Here is a 22475-nt window from a genome sequence, read left to right as displayed (position 1 = left end):
GGCCGAGAGAACTGTCAGCGATACAAACTCTCAAGGTGGAGCTCACTTCTAACAACACAAACAAGTAAAAAAAAAAAAAAAAAATGATTTATAGTTAAATTGTTTTACTAGGGTGATTAAAAAATATATATAAGATGACGATTGTTCTGTAAATATAGACCAGCTTTTCAAAAAAAATTATCATACAGTATAATTCATTTTTTTTGTTTAATTAAATAACCGAGTTTTAAGACTATTACAAATACAGCAAAGTTCCAGTAATGTCCATAATAGAGATGAACATAGATCTCACTACAGAGAGAACAGCATGATTGTTTCATCTAAACAGGCGCTCACATCTAAACACACCAAACTCTCAGACTTGATCTCAAGTACTTCCCATAAAGGGTTTTTAAAAGCCTTCCCACTTTTCTGTTGCCACATCGTACCCCTGTTTAATGTTTCTAAAATTCCTTTTGACAGTTGGCTGTTTTCAGTTGCCAAAAAAGCACTGCGAGAGCCCGGAGTATTTTTTTTTTCACATGGAAATTTCTGTCTACATTCTCCAGCCATATTACAAACGTAGTTTTGTTAGTAAAAGCATCCCGTTAAACTTAAACACTGCCATAAAGCAGGACTAACCACATACACCTGTTACTCCATTAAACTGAATAGTGATTAATTACTTTGTGGCATTTTCAGTCCCAGTGAAGAGATTACAAATAAATGTATCATCCATGTACGTCTTGTTAACTTTTATCTGATTAGTAATTTCAGGTAAGTGGAGACTCATTCTTGTATTTTCTGACTGCAACCCCAGGGGTTTATTCATAAAAGGGACACTCGAAGTCAGGGCCGGACTGGGAAGAAAATTCGGCCCGGGCATTTTTTAATTACAGCGGCCCACTAAAAAAGGGGGCGGGGTCAGATAGGGTGTGTTTTGTCATGACAAACACGCCCCATCAAAAAGTGAGCATGTTGGTGCAATGCTCTTCCACGGCATACCATGCGCAGAGCTCTGCTGAAGAGCTCTGGCATGAGAAAAAGACCTTGCATTTGTTCTGCACAGTGCAGGCAAATTTAATAACATGCGTGCACTGTGTTTGCTTGAAATTTGTCTCTGGTGTCACCATAGATGGGATACCAGGAGACAAGAATGCCAGGAAAGAGTATTGTGCAATGTGTGTGTGTGTGTGAGGGGTGTAGTGTGTGCTGTGTGTGAGTCATGGGTGCTATGCGTGTTAGGGTGATGTGTGTGTGTTTGTTAGGGTTGTAGTGTGTGTGCGCAAGAGAAGTGTAGGTTGTGTGTGAGGGTGCTGTGTGTGTGAGGGGTGCAGTGAATGTGTGCTGTGTCTGAGTGCTGGGTGCTGAGTTTGACCTCTTAATCACATTCATTTAATCACAAACATTTAATCGCATTGTTACTGTTGCCCTATACCACTCTCGACATTGAGTGGATCACTTAAAAGCTGCCATGCAGTTTGCTGGAACTAGCACTTAAATTCCAGTTTATGAAGAGAATGTATTGGATGGGCAATAACTTTCCAAGTATTGGTAGCAGGTATGCTGGTACTGTGCTTTGTGAGTAGTTTTCTAAATAAATATACTTGTTCACTAGCCATCATCCATCATGCATAAATACTTAAATCAGCAACTATAGCTTTATTTCAATGTCCCTCAAAGATGCCATGGATTTAATTTTAAAAATGTATATTGCTTTCGTTGGGAAGACTCTATATGGCTACAAACTATTGTACTTACAATATAAAATGTGGAAGTAATGAGGAAAACGTGGTGCAAGTTATAACATTGGTGTGTGTGTGTTTATGTGTGAGAGTGAGGGTGCTGCTGTGAGTGATTATATTCCCCCCTCCCTTCTTACCTTATGCCTGAGAGGGGGGATCCTGCTGCCACCATCCATCCCTGGTGGTCCAGTGGTAAGTGAACTCTAGCCTGTGGGGCTAGAGTTCACTCTTGCGATACCCGGACCGTTGCCATGGCAACGGTGTCGGATCTTGCGAGAGGAACCCGGCAGGGCTGCAAGTTAGAGCTCCGCCGGGTTCCTCTGCTGTCAGGCTGTCTCCCTCCCTCTCTCCCCGCCGGCGGCCAGAATATACTACATGTGGGCTGGTGAGGGAGATCTTTGATCTCCCCACCGGCCCTTCATGGAACACAGCGCGGCCGGCGCTCGGATAGTGCCAGCCCTGCAAAGACCGGCAGGGGAGATCCTGTGACCTCCCCTGCTGGCCTCGGCCCATGGCCACCGCGGCCCTCTGGGCATTTGCCCGGTGTACCCGATGGCCAGTCCGGGCCTGCTCCAAGTCCTACCACCAGCACCCGGCAAGGCGTCAAACTGTTTTAGTATATTTTGAGAAGTTACCTTAGTGCTGCGGGTTGTCTGTGCATATTGTATGTTGTTCAGCAGGAGAAACTCGTTGTTTCTGTAGAGCAAAGTATAGTATATGCAGAACATGCTCATTGACTGAGAGCACTTCGTTGATGATTTCAGCCAATGAGCACTGGTATTGCATGGTTCGCCTTTGCTCTCTAGAGAAATCTGGTTTAATTGTATGGCATCCTCCAAAAGAAAAGATGAAAGAAATAAAGAAAATAATTCAACTGCAATCAGTGAAGTGGTTATGGAACATAGAGTAACTTTTTAAACAATGAGATGTGATCTATGAACTATTCATAACATGTACACCAAAATAACAGAATAGTGAAGAAAAACTCAGAACAACTACAGAGGAAGATATTCTATTACAGAGGAAGAGGTTATATTACACAGGAAGAGGTTCTATTTCAACTGTCAAGAGTAAAGATAAATAAGTCAATGGGACCTGATGGAATACACCCGAAGTTATTAAAAGAGCTTAGTGGTCTACTAGCAAAACCATTTATGGATTTATTTAACCAATCATTGTTAACAGGAGTAGTCCCAGCAGATTGGAAGTTAGCAAATGTTGTGCCCATTCACAAGAAAGGTAGTAGGGAGGAGTCAGGCAACTATAGGCCAGTAAGCCTTACTTGAGTAGTGGGGAAAGTGATGGAAACCAGAATAGCCGAAATCCCGAATTTCGGAAGTGCCGAACCAAACCATATTGCAGAAGTCCCAAATTGCCAAAGTCCCAAATTGCCGAAGTCCCGAATTTTGGACGTGCCGAACCGAAGTGCCAAAGTGCCGAATTGGCAAAAAAAAAATCTTCCCCGAATTTCCGAACCGAACCAAATTTTTTGATCATGCACATCCCATTTTTGCTGAAGATACTAAAATTTGCAACAGGGTTGATGTTCCAGGAGGGATAGGCCAAATGGAAAATGATTTAGGTAAACTAGAAAAATGGTCAGAGCTGTGGCAATGGACATTTAATGTGGATAAGTGCAAGATAATGCATCTTGGATGTAAAAACCCAAGGGCAGAGTACAGAATATTTGATAGAGTCCTAACCTCAACATCTGAGGAAAGGGATTTAGGAGTAATTATTTCAGATGACTTAAAGGTAGGCAGACAATGTAATAGAGCAGCAGGAAATGCTAGCAGAATGCTTGGTTGTATAGGGAGAGGTATTAGCGCAGTAGAAAGAGGGAAGTGCTCATGCCATTGTACAGAACACTGGTGAGACATCACTTGGAGTATTGTATGCAGTACTGGAGACCATATCTTCAGAAGGATATTGATACTTTGGAGAGAGTACAGAGAAGGGCTACTAAACTGGTTCACGGATTGCAGGATAAAACTGACAAGGAAAGGTTAAAGGATCTTAACATGTATAGCTTGGAGGAAAAACGAGACAGAGGGGATATAATAGAAACATTTAAATACATAAAGGGAATCAACACAGTAAAGGAGGATACTATACTTAAAAGAAGTAAAACTACCACAACAAGTGGACATAGTCTTAAATTAGAGGGGCAAAGGTTTAAAAATAATTTAAGGAAGTATTACTTTACTGCGAGGGTAGAGGACACATGGAATAGCCTTCCAGCTGAAGTGGTAGAGGTTAACACAGTGAGGGAGTTTAAGCATGCGTGCGACAGGCATAAGGCTATCCTAAATATAAGATAAGGCCAGGGACTAATTAAAAGTATTTTGAAAATTGGGCAGACTAGATGGGCCAAATGGATCTTATCTGCCGTCTCATTCTATGTTTCTCTGTTTTTATTAACTCACCTGGATTACTCATGACTAATCCAAAGGCTACCGCTTGCTAATAATTCTTCTTAATCTTTCTCCCCCCTTCAACACTGTTGGCCACCTTCTTCTCCTTTTCACACTTTGCAGCCTCGGCCTTGATGACAATGCTTTCCCTGGTTCTCGTTCTACCTCTGAACTCTGCTTCTTCCTCCCATTTTGTACCTCTTGGTTGGAGTTTCTCAAGGCTCTGTACTGAGACCTCTTTTGTCAATTTGCACTGCCTCTCTTGGTGACTTGGTGAGAATATCACCTATACATTGATGACACCTAAATCCACCTCTTCCATTCTGCTGGATTGTGTCACCGACTGCCAATCCTGTATTGGTGACCTTGTCTTTCCTCCTCCTAAAGCTATGTCTGTGCCGGTTTCCCTTATGGTCATCAAAGCTATCATAACCTCTATCTCGCAGACGCATTGCCTCGGTATGCTCTTTGATGCCAACCTTTCCTTCACCCTTTACATAAAATCTATCACCAAATCCTGTGACTTTCACCTTAAAAACAACTCTTGGGCTCGCCCCTTTCTCACCCAAGACACAACTAAAACCCTTGTCCATGCTTTTGTTGTTTCCCAACTTGATTATTGTCACCCTCTGCTTGTCTGTGCCTCTGCCAGACTCATTAACCATACATCCATTCTCACACCCCATCCCTCTGTCAGTCTCTACACTGGTTTATCCCAGGGGACCTCCTTGCAGCTCCTATATGCAAAGTGCACAGGTTGTACTAATGTATTGAGTGTTCCTTTAAGAGTAAAAAGTTTGCCCAATATATATGACAAATATTGCCATTTTTTTTACATTAACAATTATTTTAAATGGGAAAAGTGATTAAAGAAATAGAGGCATGGAGCATTCAAAACCATTTATTATGCCCTAATTGCAAACTTAAAAATTTGTCTTTTACATTAATTCAGTGAGAAATGCATGAAAGTGAAAATTACTTAATTATTTTTCGGCAAACTAGGTGTTATAGTTCTGAAAATTATTTAAAGGTTGTCAACAAATAACATGTATACTGGGTTAGGGAAAAGTAAAATACATATTATTTGATATTTAAACGTGCTTTTGCACTTCAGGTCAATTGAAGCATGTTCTGTTAAAATAACTGTACTTGTACATACTGATATAATTCTCTATGATTTTCATATTTAAATGACCACCATAGATAACATGTGCCCTTGCTCTAAGAGGTGCAGGGGAAGGTTGTGATACTGTTTAGCACAATTATTGATTAGACACTTGGCAGTCACCACTTTTTCAGGAATTTCCATTAAGTTGCCATTCAGGGAGCTATGCTATTATGCCACTGGCCTCTCTTTTTCTCTCGCCCGATAGCCCTATTAACTGCATGAGGTCTAATTAAGCAAGGACATTTACTAAAATATATAATTAATACATATAATAAAGTCAGAAAAGCCAAGGGGTTACAAGCAGAGCACTGTGCTGCCTATTATTAATAGTGTTAATAAAGTTAAAGTGCTTAGTCTGCTGCTGAGACCTGAGACACTCATGCTGTGACTAGTAGAAAAGTTATGAAGCTTAAAACTGCAGGACTGAGGCTGTGACTCTGAGGACTGATCTGATTCTGATTTCAATCTGTTTTCATCAGTAATGATTGTTAACTTTGTCAACCATGTCAGCTATTTCTTGGCTCCATATTGCCACTGCAGATTAATCATATTGCCAGCTGCAAAGGTAATACGGTCTAACATAGGTCTATCAGTATCCTGCCACTTTCACCCTGTGTACACTGAGTGCTGAGAGCTAATAGTGAGTCAGGGGTAGCTGGCATGGTTGGAGTCTATCAGTATCTTGGTGCTTGAAACAGGTGAACACTGTGTGATGAGAGCAAATAGAGTAGATGACATGTTTCATAACAGCAGCGATATTTAATTAGAAAAGTTATCATAGTAGGAGCACTACTAAAGATTAGATCATGTAAGGGAGAGCTAGGAGAGAGCTAGGACAGAGAGAGAGCTGGAGCATTATACAGAAACATGTACTGTGGTGATCCCTGTTTTGCAGCTCTGTGTAATCCATCTCAGTGATCCTGGCTGTGTGGAATAGTTACGTTATCTCCTTATTGTGCCCAGCTCTGTGTGTTATTTCTCTGTATTTTACTCAGCTCTACCTGTTTTATTAATATCTCTGTATTCTGCACAGATCTGTGCATTGTATAATTATCTTTGTATTGTACCCAGCTCTGTGAATAATATGTCTATTTTTTCTCAGCTCTGTTTGTGGTATGTTATCTCTGTATTGTACTCAATGTAATGTATTTAATAGATATTGCTGTATGAAGCTTGTTTTATTGTACAAGCATCTCTGTATTATGCTCAGCTCTCTGTATTGTAGGAGTATCTCTGTACTCTCTGTATAGGGAGGAGTCTGGCCCCACACCATCTTAAAACTTCACCAGCCTCCACTGATTGTCAGGATTTGGTGCCAAACGTACCTCACACCAGCAGGGGACACTATTGAATAGAGCAAAAAAAAGAAGTTTTGTTGACCTATCAAGAGAGCTTGAAGTGCTTAAAGTTTTCAGAAGCACTTTAAAATGTAATAACAGAGATATTTAACAATATGTTATTACATACCAGATATGTGTATGTTAGACAGACAGAAGCTGGGGAAGAAGCCCATGCTCGAATGAACTTGCAATCTAGGTGGAACGGGTAAAGGAGCACAAGAAAAACACACATTGGTGGAAAGGAAAGAGTTATAGGTTGATGCCTGTGTCTTGTTAAGTTTGTAAAAGTCATGTGGGGAAGAACCAAAGGGCAGAGATGGATTAAGATCCTATGGGGCCCTCTGCGGGTTATTGGTTTGGGGCCTCCCTTCATTCTTTACATAAGGCCAAGAAAATTAATGATTCCGTGGTCCCTATCTAACCTTCGGTGCTAGGCAGAAGTCTAAGGTCACCTTATGGACAATCCTGCTCTACCAAAGCGTGGAAGTTGAGAGAATGAAATGAACAATGCAAACAAGTAAAGTATGAAGGTACAGGAAGGCTATTGTAATTAGAGAAGATGCATCCAAGAAGATGGTGGGCTTTCTTAAAGAGGTGAGTTTTCAAAGATTCTTTGAAGGACTCAAGGCTAAGAGAAAGTGTAATAGGAAGGGAATGGATATTCCATAGGAATGCTGCTGCCTTTGATAAATTCTGTAAATAAAAGTTAGCAATGTGAGAATGATCAGAGAACAAGAGTAGGTCACTCACAGACTGAAGGAAATGAGGAAGAGTGTATTTACCAAAAAGGAAAGGTAACACGTAATGGAATATGGGAGGGCTTTATGAGTTGGTAGTTTGAATTGGATTAAAACCTGAAGCAATTGTAAGGGCCAACAAAGGGGCAAGGTGCAAAAGTTCAGGAAAATACATTTTATCTTTTAGAATGTTCAGAACTAACAAAACTACTTTAATTTGTTATGATGGTTCCCTTTAAGCATTATTGGCAACATCATCTACTGTGTTTCATTGCACTTGTATGCACATGCTACAGTGACAGTAAAGTTGAATCTGAATCTAGTGTGCCCTCCATACGTTGTTGAGCATGAAGGGAGCGTATTATTATCCTTGCTGTCACTCCACCTATTTTGCACCAACGGAATAATTCTCATATACATCATAACCTAGTTATGCTCCTATAAACACTTGAGAACATAAAACCTGACTAGACTGTATTTTGGCTTGAAAAACATCTGTCTAATCCAAACTAAACACTTTCTTAATATGTGCCACCCTGTTTTCTCACAGTCCATTCATTTAGTTAAAGACTTAACACTAGCACTCACAATTCACATTCTCAGAATTTGAATTTCTGCTGATATTCAATGCATAGGTTCCTTCTCATATATTTTTTTTTCCCAGGGCTGGGGTAGTTTGTCCCATTTGGCCTCCCTTAGTTGGAGTTATAAATGCAGATACCTCTCTTTGTGTTTTGAACATGTGGGTTGTCCTGTAGATTCTTTACATGATATGAATCTCACAGGTGCTAGCCAACTACCACTCCATTGGATCAGAACTACCTCTTCTCCAAAGTGGACTTGCATGAAAGAGGTCGTGGCATGTAACAGCCCATTATCATAGTGCCAACAGAGGTTAGAGCAAAGTGGTGCTACCTGACCCAGCCAGTCTCTGACTCACCTGAGGCCAAGCCAGGACTCATATCTCACAGCATAACAAACAGAAAAGGAGTAAAACATATAACTGGCTAAAGGATGCCATAACAGTGTGTATGTGTGCTGTAAGCGATCCCATAGTAATGTGCAATGTGTATGAAGGTATCATAGGTCTATAGCAACGTAATGTTATAGGAAAGTAAATGTAATTCAGTTTGAATTCACTTTACATTCATACTTTAGTATACTGAAGAAACCTAAAAGTGAATTCAATGTGAATTGGAAAATTTATCCTTCATCTATTTTTTTTTTTTTTTTTTTAAGTTCACTATTTGGGCCTATAATTTGAAATTAACTTTAAATTCGATTCAATAAACACTTTTAAATCATGTGCAAATGTTTTTTGCCTTTCCATGAATTCCATAATTTTTGGCTGACATCAATGTTGGTGTGTGTAGAAGGCATCTTTGTGTTGGTAAATCTGTAGAACAGTAGATGATAGATTGGAATGATCCCTCTAGTCCAATCTATAACATTAAGTAATGATGGAAAGATTGACGGTACTCTTGTCCGTCTTCGCGTTATAAATGTACAGAGGGAGAACAAATGCTAATTAACTTTTTAAAGCTAAGTAACTATGTTTATGTATAATCTTGCTGTAAATTTAGCTATACACAAAGGCCACTGATTGGACCATCAGTAATGGAATTTAAAGTTTATTCACTGAATATTGGTATCTCTAGCTTGTCCCAAAGCGTATTAGGATTGCATGGCTTGCACTCAACAAATAATAAAGTCTGGGACTTGCTTTAAAGTCCCAAATTGTTTTATATATATTCACACAGCACTCATTCATAGATTAGCCGCAATTATAATTAGCAAGGCATTAAAAACCGACATGCTTATGTGAATTTCAGTCATGTCTAGGATCTCTCCCCAAAACATTAAGACGTGACAAGTACTGTTCTTTGCCAAATTTAAATTAGACAAAATAAGCATCGGGCAGACTGAAAACGTCTACTGAAAGCCTCATGTTTGAAAGCTCCCGGGTAAGGGTATGCATGAATAAAATGAAAGATAATGCTGGGTTTAATGGTTTAACGACTAACCACCATGAAACCATAAAAACTCACTTTGAAATCAGCACTGATTTGCAATACGTCAGGGCACCAGCTGCCTACAACTTCCATGAAGCTTTGCAAGTAATTTGTTTTTTGTTGTCAAAGTTTTGTGAGAGGTTTATATGGCTAAATTCTCTTTTAGTTTCTCTTCATAGTTAGGGAAGGTGTAATATTACTATTATTATTATCAATAGTTCATAATCATTAATAAAGGAGCATAGGGATGAAAAAAATTATTTAGTTTTTATCAAACATCTGCATATACAGTATGTGCCATTATGTCCACATTTATTTATCTTTTTATTTAGAAAATATTTTACCAGGAAGGATACATTGAGATTTCTCTCGTTTTCAAGTATGTCCTGGGATGTCATGCAGATATAATGTTGACATTTTGGGAATCTGAATTCCTATAAATACCAGAATGGCATGATGTTTTAGAAAAACCCATAAGCAGAGTATCTGAGCATTTAAATATTTTAATTTCACATTTATTTTGTGTTATAATTGTGATATTTGTTCTTCAATTCTAAATTTAGTAAACTTGTCTGAAGAATTCTACGATAAGCGATACCTTATAAACTCCTAATTATTTTAAGTCCCTAGCCTCTATATTTTCCTTAAGAATGAATGAATAAAAACAAAAACCTATCATTATCTAATGTTTGTACTTCGAACTACAAACCGTACAAACATCTGCTATTTCATCTTAATATGAAAGAGAATTGTGCTCAGAATAAAAACCATCCAATGGGCAGCAAGTCTCTGGGTGAGAAAACACTGTATTTATGAGAATAACAATGGCTTAAATGACTTGAATAAGTAGAATGGCCAGACTTGTTCAGGCTAACAGGAAGGTGACAGTAACTAAAGTAGCCACATGCTATAACAATTCTTGACAAACGAGTGCCAAAACGTTGCAGGAGTGGCTGAAAAAACTACCATTGACCTTTACGCTTTGTCCTGAGGATTTCATTCTTCATTAGTTCATGATTTGGTGAACAGAACCCCTTCCTGAGGTATAAGCACCTCAATATAGGTTTCCATTGGAGTGCTCCCTACCATTTTTCTGTTGGATATATTTGTTATAACAATTCTAACGGTTTTTCAACTGTATTGGCAAACCCATCCGATTGCATGCAAAGTCATCCAGACTGCAAAATCAGGACACTGTTCATGCTATTCGATTAAATTTGGTCTGGATTTTAGCTGGACTGAACACTGGCTGAAATCCAAACCTAAGTGTTTCAAATCCAGATATAAAAAGAATATGGATTATTTTACTGCTGGCCACGCTTGCAGCCAATGAGCAAACAGTTAAATAACTGCGATGTCACCACAATAAATAGTTCAAAATAAATTAATGAATGAAAAGCTTACTGGGGTTCGAAAACCTCTATATTACTACAAGGGAGGTCTAAAACCTTACTATGCCCCCTCATGTCATGTGTTGGTAGGGGCATATCACTAGGTGGCGAGAGGTCCCCAGTCCCTGATCCAGCTCACATTAAAATTAAATAACCCTACTAACCCCTTTACTGCAATGGTAGTATGGAAGCCATTAAAGCTAATACCTGTACAATTTTAAATTATACCTACCATCAGAAGTCTTCTAACTCTTCTTTTCTCCAGACCCAAAAAAAGGGCAAATAAAAATCCATAATCACAACTATGGCAACCAATGAAGAAAAAAAAAAAAAAGATTCACAAAAAAAGAGATGACAAAAACACGATAAAATTAATCCCTCTTGGCTCTCACAGTGGATAGAGCACTTTTAAAGGCCTTCCCACGTTACGTAAGCTATTGCACTATGTGCAAACATTTCCCACGCTATGCAGGAGTGAGAGCGCTCTAATTGGTTTGCTTACAACTGATAGCTTAGCCGATGTAGAGATTTTTAGCAGTTTGGTTATTTTGTTCCTAAATGTAAAATTCATTAGTTCATTCATTTTGAATTCTCACTGTAGTAAATAACCCAGTTAGTGTATCTGTGTACATAATTAACACCTGAAGTACTATCATTTGTAAGATTCAAAAACCTATTTATCTCAGATATGGCAGGTCTGCTTTCAGCACCTAAATTTTGGATTTCATGCTCTTTAATCCACAGGCACTGGATATAGTCGACACTGGGGTTTGAGTACAAATGAAAAGGACATTGCTAATTTAAGGTCAAAATAACCAAACATTAAAAAGCGGAACTTGACATTTTGTTTCCTTTTCTGCTATTTAAGGAACACTCCAAAAGAGACACCAATTTTGTAGATATACCCCAATGAAAACATACAGGCATATTTATTTATGCATTTTGTATTGGGAGGTATTTCAAAAAACAGTTTACAGAAGCTGCAGTTCTTTTGTGTGAAGCCTTTGCAAGCCCTCCCCTTCTAACCCCGCCCAGACTTTCTATGGCTGTCCAATCACAGACTTCCCAATGCAGCTCAATGAGAAGTGTTTGCAAGGCAGGTGCTCTCAGCAATTGCTGACTCTTGAGTTTAGCTCTACTGAGCTAACCAAACCAGGATGCAACAAGATCTATTATCTGAGTAACAACCAGTGTAACAAAGTTAATTTATAAATGTGTCAATTTCTATTGAGATCTACACTTTTTGTAATAGGAAAAAAGGGCACACTCTTCACAAATAAAGCAGGCCATCAAGTTTGGCGTGTTCCTTTAATATTGCCATTTACTTCTAAACACAATCACACAATGGCACAAGATTGTAAGACTGTGGTGTACATAGAGTTATGATGAACATTACTAGAGCAAATATATTAATCACATTTTATTGAAACAGAAAATAAACCAGACAACCCTGGTTTCGAAATGTGTTGCTTTGCAACTTGTATTTGTAACCCTTTGGATTTGCAGCCGAATACAGATATTTATATACATACTAAATTTAAAAAAATGTGAAATCAAAATAGTAATTCGGCATGGGACATTTGTTTTACAACACAATCCAGAGCTTCCAGTTTGTGTTGATCTTACACGCACTCAGATACCACGTCGTACATAGCGTACAAGATATTTCCACATTGCTGGTCCAAGTTGAACTCAGGACACACATATTGAATGGAACAACAAGAATCAGTAGTTATTTAGGAAAACTTACCCCCATGTGACATGAAGATGTCCCACAGATCAGAGCCAGCCTGGATGTGATTGGTTCATTTTCACAAGGGAGGTTATGACCCTTAACATCTGCTCCAATCACACCTAGAAGATAGAATAAAAAACAGAATCTGTATATTGAAAGGAAGTTGTTACTTTCCATGATTTTTAATATTCTGTTTACGTATCTCCTACATTTAGAAAAATATATTTTGTGAGGTCTGAAATATAAAAAGAAACGTTGAAATCTATCCCAGAATTGGGTGCCTGTTTTGTGACTCCTTGTCATCATTATAAATGTACCCTTTCCTGCCATTGATTGTAGTTCGTGAAAGAAGGTAAACTGAAAATGCTTGGGGTCATGTACAAAACGAGTTTTGGAATATTTGTGCAAACATGCAAAAAGGATAAGGTCACAAAGGCAATTTGCCTGTTTGATCCACTAGTTTTCATGGTGATTGCCCCACCTTTAGTACTTTATATAATTTTTCAGAACAGGACTGTGACAAACTGCCATTTGCCACTGGGCATTGGAGAGGACTTATTGCTAGCCTCCTGCCCTGCGACTATGGCCCTGCAGTTCAAACCTGTTATTTTCCCTGCCGAAAGGTTTATTTGTGCCTTTCTGCGGACTGTTAAAGCCATGCTACCCCAGATAGCTATGCCATGGAGCCTAGCCGTATACTGAAAGACTGTATGAAAGACTTGGGCTCCATGGCAATTGAACAGAATGTATTTTTATGTCTTTTATTGTCCTTTGTCTGCCATGTGGCTAATGGAGTTTTGCCTCTGTCCTTGGAGATAATTGGATTACTTCTCAATCATCTCCAGGATAGAAGACTCTGAAACTGGTTTGGGCTGGAAAGCCATGCTGGCAGTGGGTTTTAAAAATACTTTTGCTAACTTTTGAACCCTTGGTCTGATTCGTGCCATTTTTTTAATATGTTGTTCCCCTGAATGGATTGATTATGAAAATGTATGTTTTATGTTTGTGACATGTATATTTTAGAAGTTATAGAAATGTATAAAAATGTATACGTTTTAGCTTGGAGGTAATTGAGTAGATACAGTAGGAAACTCAATTATCTCCCAAGCAGAGGGGAGGGAATATGTGGGATTTAACCGATATGTGATTGGTTAATGCCTAATTGCCTGTGGGCGTCTCCCTTGCAGGGGAGCACTGCATAAAAGCAGAGTCCCTGTCATTAAATCAGAGATCTTCTTGACCCTCAATACGTAGCCTTGTCTCGTTATTGGAGGGAACTGCTATATCACACTGGGGATTGCTATGCTCTGCATACTCCCTTGAGCTTTAATCACTTAACTCTTGTTCCTGTTACTCTCTCCTGGAGGAGAGGTCTTTCCCACACGGTCCTGAATGCTGGAGGTTCATTCAGGGTGGAAGGAAGACGGCGCGGCTCCAGTTAAGCTACGGCGGTTGTGGAGTCTGCGGTGGTTGTGGTGTCCAGTGCGGTGCTTGTGGTCCTCGGCGCAAGCTAGGAAGCGTCCATCAACGGAAGGCGTCCGTTACAAGGACCATTTTTTATATATAACCACATCTCTTCTCCTTGTCATTTGCATTGTGGTTGTACTTGGACTGAGCTGGATAGCGATGCCATGTGCTTAGTCTTAAGCATACTTTTTAATTAAAAACTGAGTGTCACAAAAAGGTTAAAACTTGTTACAGATGATTTTCAGTGGTTCATTTAATGGTGTAATTTCCAGGCAGTCCCCCTTTAAGCAGCACAGTTGAAGAAATACAATCAAACCGGATAGCTACGGGCCCAATACAGGCCCATATTTAAGTGCTAAAGGAACACTATATCCTTAAAGGACCACTCTAGGCACCCAGACCACTTCAGCTTAATGAAGTGGTCTGGGTGCCAGGTCCTTCTAGGGTTAACCCATTTTTTTCATAAACATAGCAGTTTCAGAGAAACTGCTATGTTTGTGTATGGGTTAAGCCTTCCCCCTAATCCTCTAGTGGCTGTCTCATTGACAGTAGTGATGTACCGAACTGTCCGCCGGCGAACAGTTCCCGGCGAACTTAGCGTGTTCGCGTTCGCCGCGGCGGGCGGACACATGCGCAGTTCGATCCGCCCCCTATTCGTCATCATTGGGCAAACTTTGACCCTGTGCCTCTCGGTCAGCAGACACATTCCAGCCAATCAGCAGCACTCCCTCCCTTCCACACCCTCCAACCTCCCTCCCAGCATCCATTTTCGATTCATTCTGAAGCTGCACGCTTAGTGAGAGGAGGGAAAGTTACTGCTGCTGATTAGATAGGGAAATTGATAGCTAGGCTAGGGTATTCAGTGTCCACTACAATCCTGAAGGACTAATCTGATCTATGCTGTAAGGACAGTACCCCAAAAAGCCCTTTTTAGGGCTATAACATCAGGCTGCTTTTTTTTTTTTTTTTCCTGTGTAATGTAATTGCAGGTGCCTGCCTGCCAGCTTCTGTGTGAGGTTCACATTGGACACTGTGCCTACTTGCCCAGTGCCACCACTCATATCTGTTTTAACAATTGGTTAAGCTTTAGATTTAAAATAAATAATTTGTTTTCACTGTAATAGAAGAGCAGTTGCCTGCCTGCCAGCTTCTGTGTCAGGTTGGATGCCTTGCCCATTTGCACAGTCAGTGCCACCACTCATATGAGTTTTAACAATAGCTTAAGCTTTAGATTTTAAAGAAATAATTTTTTTTCACTGTAATAGAAGAGCAGTTGCCTGCCTGCCAGCTTCTGTGTCATGTTGGATGCCTTGCCCATTTGCACAGTCAGTGCCACCACTCATATCTGTTTTAACAATAGCTTAAGCTTTAGATTTTAAAGAAATCATTTTTTTTCACTGTAATAGAAGAGCAGTTGCCTGCCTGCCAGCTTCTGTGTCAGGTTGGATGCCTTGCCCATTTGCACAGTCAGTGCCACCACTCATATCTGTTTGAACAATAGCTTAAGCTTTAGATTTTAAAGAAATCATTTTTTTTCACTGTAATAGAAGAGCAGTTGCCTGCCTGCCAGCTTCTGTGTCAGGTTGGATGCCTTGCCCATTTGCACAGTCAGTGCCACCACTCATATCTGTTTTAACAATAGCTTAAGCTTTAGATTTTAAAGAAATAATTTTTTTTCACTGTAATAGAAGATCAGTTAGTTGTCTGCAAGCGTCTGGGTGTCAGGCCTACTTCAGCGTGTGCTCTGCAGACCTGTGCCAGCGTGCTTTGACAGTTGCCAATCATATCTGGTGTCTCTTTAGCGTGCTTTTACAAAGAAAAGAGGTTTCCAGTGTAAGCTAATAGCAGCCAGTCAGTGTCCTTCAAGCTGCTCTGTCAGGCCTTCCTTCAGCGTGTGCCCTGCACAACCCTGCCAGCGTACTTTGACAATTGCCACTCATATCTGGTGTCTCTATAGCGTGCTTTTACAAAGATAAAAGGTTTCCAGTGTAAGCTAATAGCAGGCAGTCAGTGTCCTTCAAGCGGCTCTGTCAGGCCTTCCTTCAGCGTGTGCCCTGCACAACCCTGCCAGCGTACTTTGACAATTGCCACTCATATCTGGTGTCTCTATAGCGTGCTTTTTCAAAGAAAAAAGGTTTCCAGTGTAAGCTAATAGCAGCCAGTCAGTGTCCTTCAAGCGGCTCTGTCAGGCCTTCCTTCAGCGTGTGCCCTGCACAACCCTGCCAGCGTACTTTGACAGTTGCCACTCATATCTGGTGTCTCTATAGCGTGTTTTACAACCAAAATTTTGTTTCCACTGTAATAGAAGAGCAGTTGCCTGCCTGCCAGCTTCTGTGTGAGGTTCACAGTGGATACTGTGCCCTCTTGCCCAGTGCCACCACTCATATCTGTTTTTACAATAGCTTAAGCTTTATATTTAAAAGAAATAATTTTTTTTCACTGTAATAGAAGAGCAGTTAGTTGTCTGCAAGCGTCTGGGTGTCAGGCCTACTTCAGCGTGTGCTCTGTAGACCTGTTCCAGCGTGCTTTGACAGTTGCCAATCATATTTGGTGTCTCTTTAGCGTGCTTTTACAAAGAAAAAAGGTTTCCAGTGTAAGCTAATAGCAGCCAGTCAGTGTCCTTCAAGCGGCTCTGTCAGGCCTTCCTTCAGCGTGTGCCCTGCACAACCCTGCCAGCGTACTTTGACAGTTGCCACTCATATCTGGTGTCTCTATAGCGTGCTTTTACAACCAAAATTTTGTTTCCACTGTAATAGAAGAGCAGTTGCCTGCCTGCCAGCTTCTGTGTGAGGTTCACAGTGGATACTGTGCCCTCTTGCCCAGTGCCACCACTCATATCTGTTTTTACAATAGCTTAAGCTTTAGATTTAAAAGAAATAATTTTTTTTTCACTGTAATAGAAGAGCAGTTAGTTGTCTGCAAGCGTCTGGGTGTCAGGCCTACTTCAGCGTGTGCTCTGTAGACCTGTTCCAGCGTGCTTTGACAGTTGCCAATCATATTTGGTGTCTCTTTAGCGTGCTTTTACAAAGAAAAAAGGTTTCTAGTGTAAGCTAATAGCAGCCAGTCAGTGTCCTTCAAGCGGCTCTGTCAGTCCTTCCTTCAGCGTGTGCTCTCCAGAACTGTTCCAGTGCACATTGCCAATCATATCTGGTGTCTCTATAGCGTGCTTTTAAAACCAAAATTTGTTTTTCACTGTTATAGATTGAATAGCAGTTACTTGTCTTCAAGCGGGTGTCTCAGGCCTACAGTGTGTGCTCTGCAGAACTGTTCCAGTGCACATTGGCAATCATATCTGGTGTCTCTATAGCGTGCTTTTAAAACCAAAATTTTTTTTTCACTGTTATAGATTGAATAGCAGTTACTTGTCTTCAAGCGGGTGTCTCAGGCCTACAGTGTGTGATCTGCAGAACTGTTCCAGTGCACATTGCCAATCATATCTGGTGTCTCTATAGCGTGCTTTTAAAACCAAAATTTGTTTTTCACTGTTATAGATTGAATAGCAGTTACTTGTCTTCAAGCGGGTGTCTCAGGCCTACAGTGTGTGCTCTGCAGAACTGTTCCAGTGCACATTGCCAATCATATCTGGTGTCTCTATAGCGTGCTTTTAAAACCAAAATTTGTTTTTCACTGTTATAGATTGAATAGCAGTTACTTGTCTTCAAGCGGGTGTCTCAGGCCTTCAGCGTGTGCTCTGCAGAACTGTTCCAGTGCACATTGCCAATCATATCTGGTGTCTCTATAGCGTGCTTTTAAAACCAAAATTTGTTTTTCACTGTTATAGATTGAATAGCAGTTACTTGTCTTCAAGCGGCTCTGTCAGTCCTTCCTTCAGCGTGTGCTCTGCAGAACTGTTCCAGTGCACATTGCCAATCATATCTGGTGTCTCTATAGCGTGCTTTTAAAACCAAAATTTATTTTTCACTGTTATAGATTGAATAGCAGTTACTTGTCTTCAAGCGGGTGTGTCAGGCCTACAGTGTTTGCTCTGCAGAACTGTTACAGTTCACATTGGCAATCATATCTGGTCTCACAGTAGCTTGCACGCATAGTACCACTAATCCCAAAAAAATGACAGGCAGAGGCAGGCCACCCCGCAGGGGCCGTCGTGGTCGTGGTGCTGTGATTCCCTTTTGCCCTAGAATAATGCCCAGTTTTCAGAAGCCACGTACCCTGAACTTGAAAAGTTCTGAGGACATAGTTGACTGGCTAACACAGGACACCCAATCTTGTACAGCCTCCGCTCGGAACCTTGACGCACCATCCTCCTCCAGCTTAGCTTCAGGCACCTCTCAAGATACCACTCACCTGCCTGCCGCCACCACCAAAACTAGCACCACAGCCGCTTTACTTGGTATGTCAGAGGAGTTATTCACACACCCGTTTGAAGAAATGAGTGATGCGCAACCATTATTGCTAGAGGATGTAGATAACAGGGATATGTCTCAGGCAGGCAGCATTAAACACATGGAGGTACGGTGTGATGATGATGATGTTGTACCCGCTGCTGCTTCCTTTTCTGAGTTGTCAGATACAAGCGAAGCGGTTGATGATGACGATGCGTCCATGGATGTCACGTGGGTGCCCGCTCGGCAAGAAGAAGAACAGGGCGAAAGTTCAGATGAGGAGACAGAGAGGAGGAGGAGACGAGTTGGAAGCAGGGGGGGGGGGTCGTCGCAAGGAGCTAGTGGCACAGTCAGACAGCATGCATCGGCACCCGGGGTCAGCCCGACAGCACGCCAATCAACGCATGCTGTGTCCACCACCAGAATGCCGTCATTGCAGAGCTCAGCAGTGTGGCATTTTTTTTGTGTGTCTGCCTCTGACAACAGCGATGCCATTTGCAACCTGTGCCAAAGGAAACTGAGTCGTGGGAGGTCCAACACCCACCTAGGTACAACTGCTTTCCGTAGGCACATGATCTCACATCACAAATGCCTATGGGATCAACACATGAGTACAAGCAGCACGCCTACTCAAAGCCGCCATCCTCCTCCTGGTCCAGCATCTTCAGCCACGTCAACCACTGCTGTCCTTCTTGCCCCCTCTCAACCATCCGCCACTCCGTCTCCCGCCTTGAGCAGTTCCCGCTCATCTGCCCACAGTCATGTGTCTGTCAAGGACATGTTTGAGCGTAAGAAGCCAATGTCACCAAGTCACCCCCTTGCCCAGCGTCTGACAGCTGGCTTGTCCGAACTATTAGCCCGCCAGCTTTTACCATACAATCTGGTTGAGTCTGAGGCTTTCAAAAAATTTGTAGCTATTGGGACACCGCAGTGGAAGGTACCCGGCCGGAATTTCTTTTCACAAAAGGCAATCCCCAACTTGTACTCGATTGTGCAAAAGGAAGTCATGGCATGTCTGGCACACAGTGTTGAGGCAAGGGTCCATCTGACCACTGATACCTGGTCTGCAAAGCATGGTCAGGGCAGGTATATCACCTACACTGCGCATTGGGTAAACCTGCTGACGGCTGACAAGCAAGGAATGCGTGGCATTGCAGAGGAGTTGGTGACACCGCCACGAATTGCAGGCAGTCCTGCTGCCACCTCCTCTACTCCTCCTACTCCATCCTCTTCCATAACCTCCTCGGCTGAGTCCTCTTGTGCCGCTGCTTCTTGCTCCACATCAACGGCACCCCCCCAGCTCCCCAGGTACTATTCCACATCCAGGATACGGCAGTGTCACGCCGTCTTGGGTTTGACTTGCTTGAAAGCAGAGAGTCACACCGGACAAGCACTCCTGTCCGCCCTGAACGCACAGGTGGAAAAGTGGCTGACTCCGCAGCAACTGGATATCGGCAAAGTGGTGTGTGACAACGGAAAAAATTTGATAGCGGCATTGAAGTTGGGCAAGTTGACACATGTGCCGTGCATGGCACATGTGTGTAATCTGATCATACAACGCTTTGTGCATAAGTACACAGGCTTACAGGACATCCTGAAGCAGGCCAGGAAGGTGTGTGGCCATTTCAGGCGTTCCTACACGGCCATGGCTCACTTTGCCGATATCCAGCGGCGAAACAACATGCCAGTGAGGCGCTTGATTTGCGACAGTCCTACACGTTGGAATTCAACACTCCTAATGTTCGACCGCCTGCTCCAACAAGAAAAGCTGTTAATGAATATTTGTATGACCGGGGTGCTAGGACAGCCTCTGGGGAGCTGGGAATTTTTTTGCCACGTTACTGGACGCTCATGCGCAATGCCTGTAGGCTCATGCGTCCTTTTGAGGAGGTGACAAACCTAGTCAGTCGCAATGAAGGCACCATCAGCGACATCATACCATTTGTTTTCTTCCTGGAGCGTGCCCTGCGAAGAGTGCTGGATCAGGCTGTAGATGAGCGTGAAGAGGAAGAGTTGTGGTCACCATCACCACCAGAAACAGCCTTATCAGCAACGCTTGCTGGACCTGCGGCAACGCTGGAAGAGGATTGTGAGGAAGAGGAGTCAGAGGAGGATTGTAGCTTTGAGGAGGAGGAGGAGGAGCAAGACCAAACACAACAGGCATCCCAGGGTGCTCGTTGTCACCTATCTGGTACCCGTGGTGTTGTACGTGGCTGGGGGGAAGAGCATACCTTCAATGACATCAGTGAGGAGGAGGAACGGGAAATGAGTAGCTCGGCATCCAACCTTGTGCAAATGGGGTCTTTCATGCTGTCCTGCCTGTTGAGGGACCCTCGTATAAAAAGGCTGAAAGAGAACGACCTGTACTGGGTGTCCACGCTACTAGACCCCCGGTATAAGCAGAAAGTGGCGGAAATGTTACTGAATTACAACAAGTCGGAAAGGATGTAGCATTTGCAAAATAAATTAAAAAGTATGCTTTACACAGCATATAAGGGTGATGTCACAGCACAACGGGAATCTAACAGGGGGAGAGGTGGAAGTCATCCTCCTCCTCCTCCTCCCACGACCACGCCGGCAAGGACAGGACGCTTTAAAGACGTGTTGTTGATGGAGGACATGCAGACCTTTTTAAGTCCTATGCATCGCCACAGCCCTTCGGGATCCACCCTCAGAGAGCGACTCGACCGACAGGTAGCAGACTACCTCGCCTTAACTGCAGATATCGACACTCTGAGGAGCGATGAACCCCTTGACTACTGGGTGTGCAGGCTTGACCTGTGGCCTGAGATATCCCAATTTGCGATAGAACTTCTGGCCTGCCCCGCTTCAAGTGTCCTGTCAGAAAGGACCTTCAGGGAGCCAACTGCCGAGCCGACAAGTCGCACCCGCAGCGAGCTCCCGACGAAAAACGACCTAAAAGACCCCAAAACCCGAGATATTACCCCCCAAAAAACGCAGACTAGCCACCCGAGTACGCAGTGGTTATGGGCAGGAAAAGCAAGAAGCCTAAGCCCGACTTGCCCCGGGCGGGCACCAGCATTGGAGAACTGTGGCGGCGAGCGCAAAGTGCCCCAGACCCTGTCATGGCCACTTACATGGACGGCCTCGAAGACTCCGACGACATGCTCTCTGAGCCGGACGAGATCTGTCTGCCCGCCATGCGAGCTCCGGAGACACCTGCCACAAAGCCTGCTACACAACCCGACTCAGCTCCGGTCACGAAATCAGAGATGAGGGAGCTGCTGGCAGAGCTCCGACAGAACATCCAGGAAGATGTGGCGGGCATGCGGAGGGACATAAAGGGCCTCACTGACCGCATGGCAACCGTGGAACAAACCTCCCATGCGCATAATAGGCAGCTTGCCGCACTCCAACTGGAGATGAACTTAATGCAACAACAACGCACAAAGATGGAACAGACCATGGCAGCAATGGAGGACACAAGACGTGCCCAGAACCTCAAGGTCAGAGGCATAGCTGAATCTGTCCCAGAAGCTGAACTCCCCCACCTCGTGAGGCGTCTGGTGAGCACTATATTACCACCAAAACAGGCCAAAGGAGTGGGCCTAGAGGGCTTATTTCGGATCCCTAAACCACCAACGGCCCCACCGACAGCAACTAGGGACTTAATTATCAAACTCCAGAAACGACAGGACAAGGAATTAATCATGGCCGCAATCCGAAACACCGCGACGATCTTTTTTGAGGACATGACACTATCGATCTACTCTGACCTATCAAGAGGGACTATGGCCTGGCGCTCTACCCTAAGGCCTTTCACCGCTCTGCTCCGCGAGCACGACGTCAAATACAGATGGCGATCACCTTGCAAACTCCAGGTGCTCCACGGGGAGGCCACGCACCTCGTAACGAACTTACAAGAGGCTGAAGCCCTCCTCCCTACACTGGGCCTTCCAGCGGACGCCATGAGGCGACCTCCCACAGCCCGCAAGCCACACAAGTGGAACCCAGCTACCTCTGAACCCTTCGTTCCAGGCAGGCCCACCCGCACGACGCAGACCGCAACCACCACCTGAACCATTAAGAAAGGGGACTGTCAAACCGCTATGGCTGCTCATAACACTGCTGCCTTGTTCTCTTATTTTCTTAATTATTTTTATTGTTTGCCTTTGTGTCTTGC

The 22475-nt window shown here is 42.8% G+C and overlaps 1 protein-coding gene across 2 annotated transcripts in view; it reads right to left on the bottom strand.

The window, feature by feature from the left end:
• FGGY (FGGY carbohydrate kinase domain containing) overlaps positions 1 to 22475 on the bottom strand; it is a 291415-nt gene that overhangs the window by 116158 nt on the left and 152782 nt on the right. For both annotated transcript variants that reach the window (XM_063428025.1, XM_063428026.1), the window contains one exon: positions 12537 to 12640. In XM_063428025.1, the coding sequence (XP_063284095.1) occupies positions 12537 to 12640 (104 nt within the window). The remainder of the gene's footprint in view (positions 1 to 12536; positions 12641 to 22475) is intronic.

This window comes from Pelobates fuscus, chromosome 7 (assembly GCF_036172605.1).
Source record: "Pelobates fuscus isolate aPelFus1 chromosome 7, aPelFus1.pri, whole genome shotgun sequence".
NCBI lineage: Eukaryota > Metazoa > Chordata > Amphibia > Anura > Pelobatidae > Pelobates > Pelobates fuscus.
The sequence above is the reverse complement of the archived record's forward strand: the minus strand, read 5'-3'. Positions and strand labels throughout refer to the sequence as shown.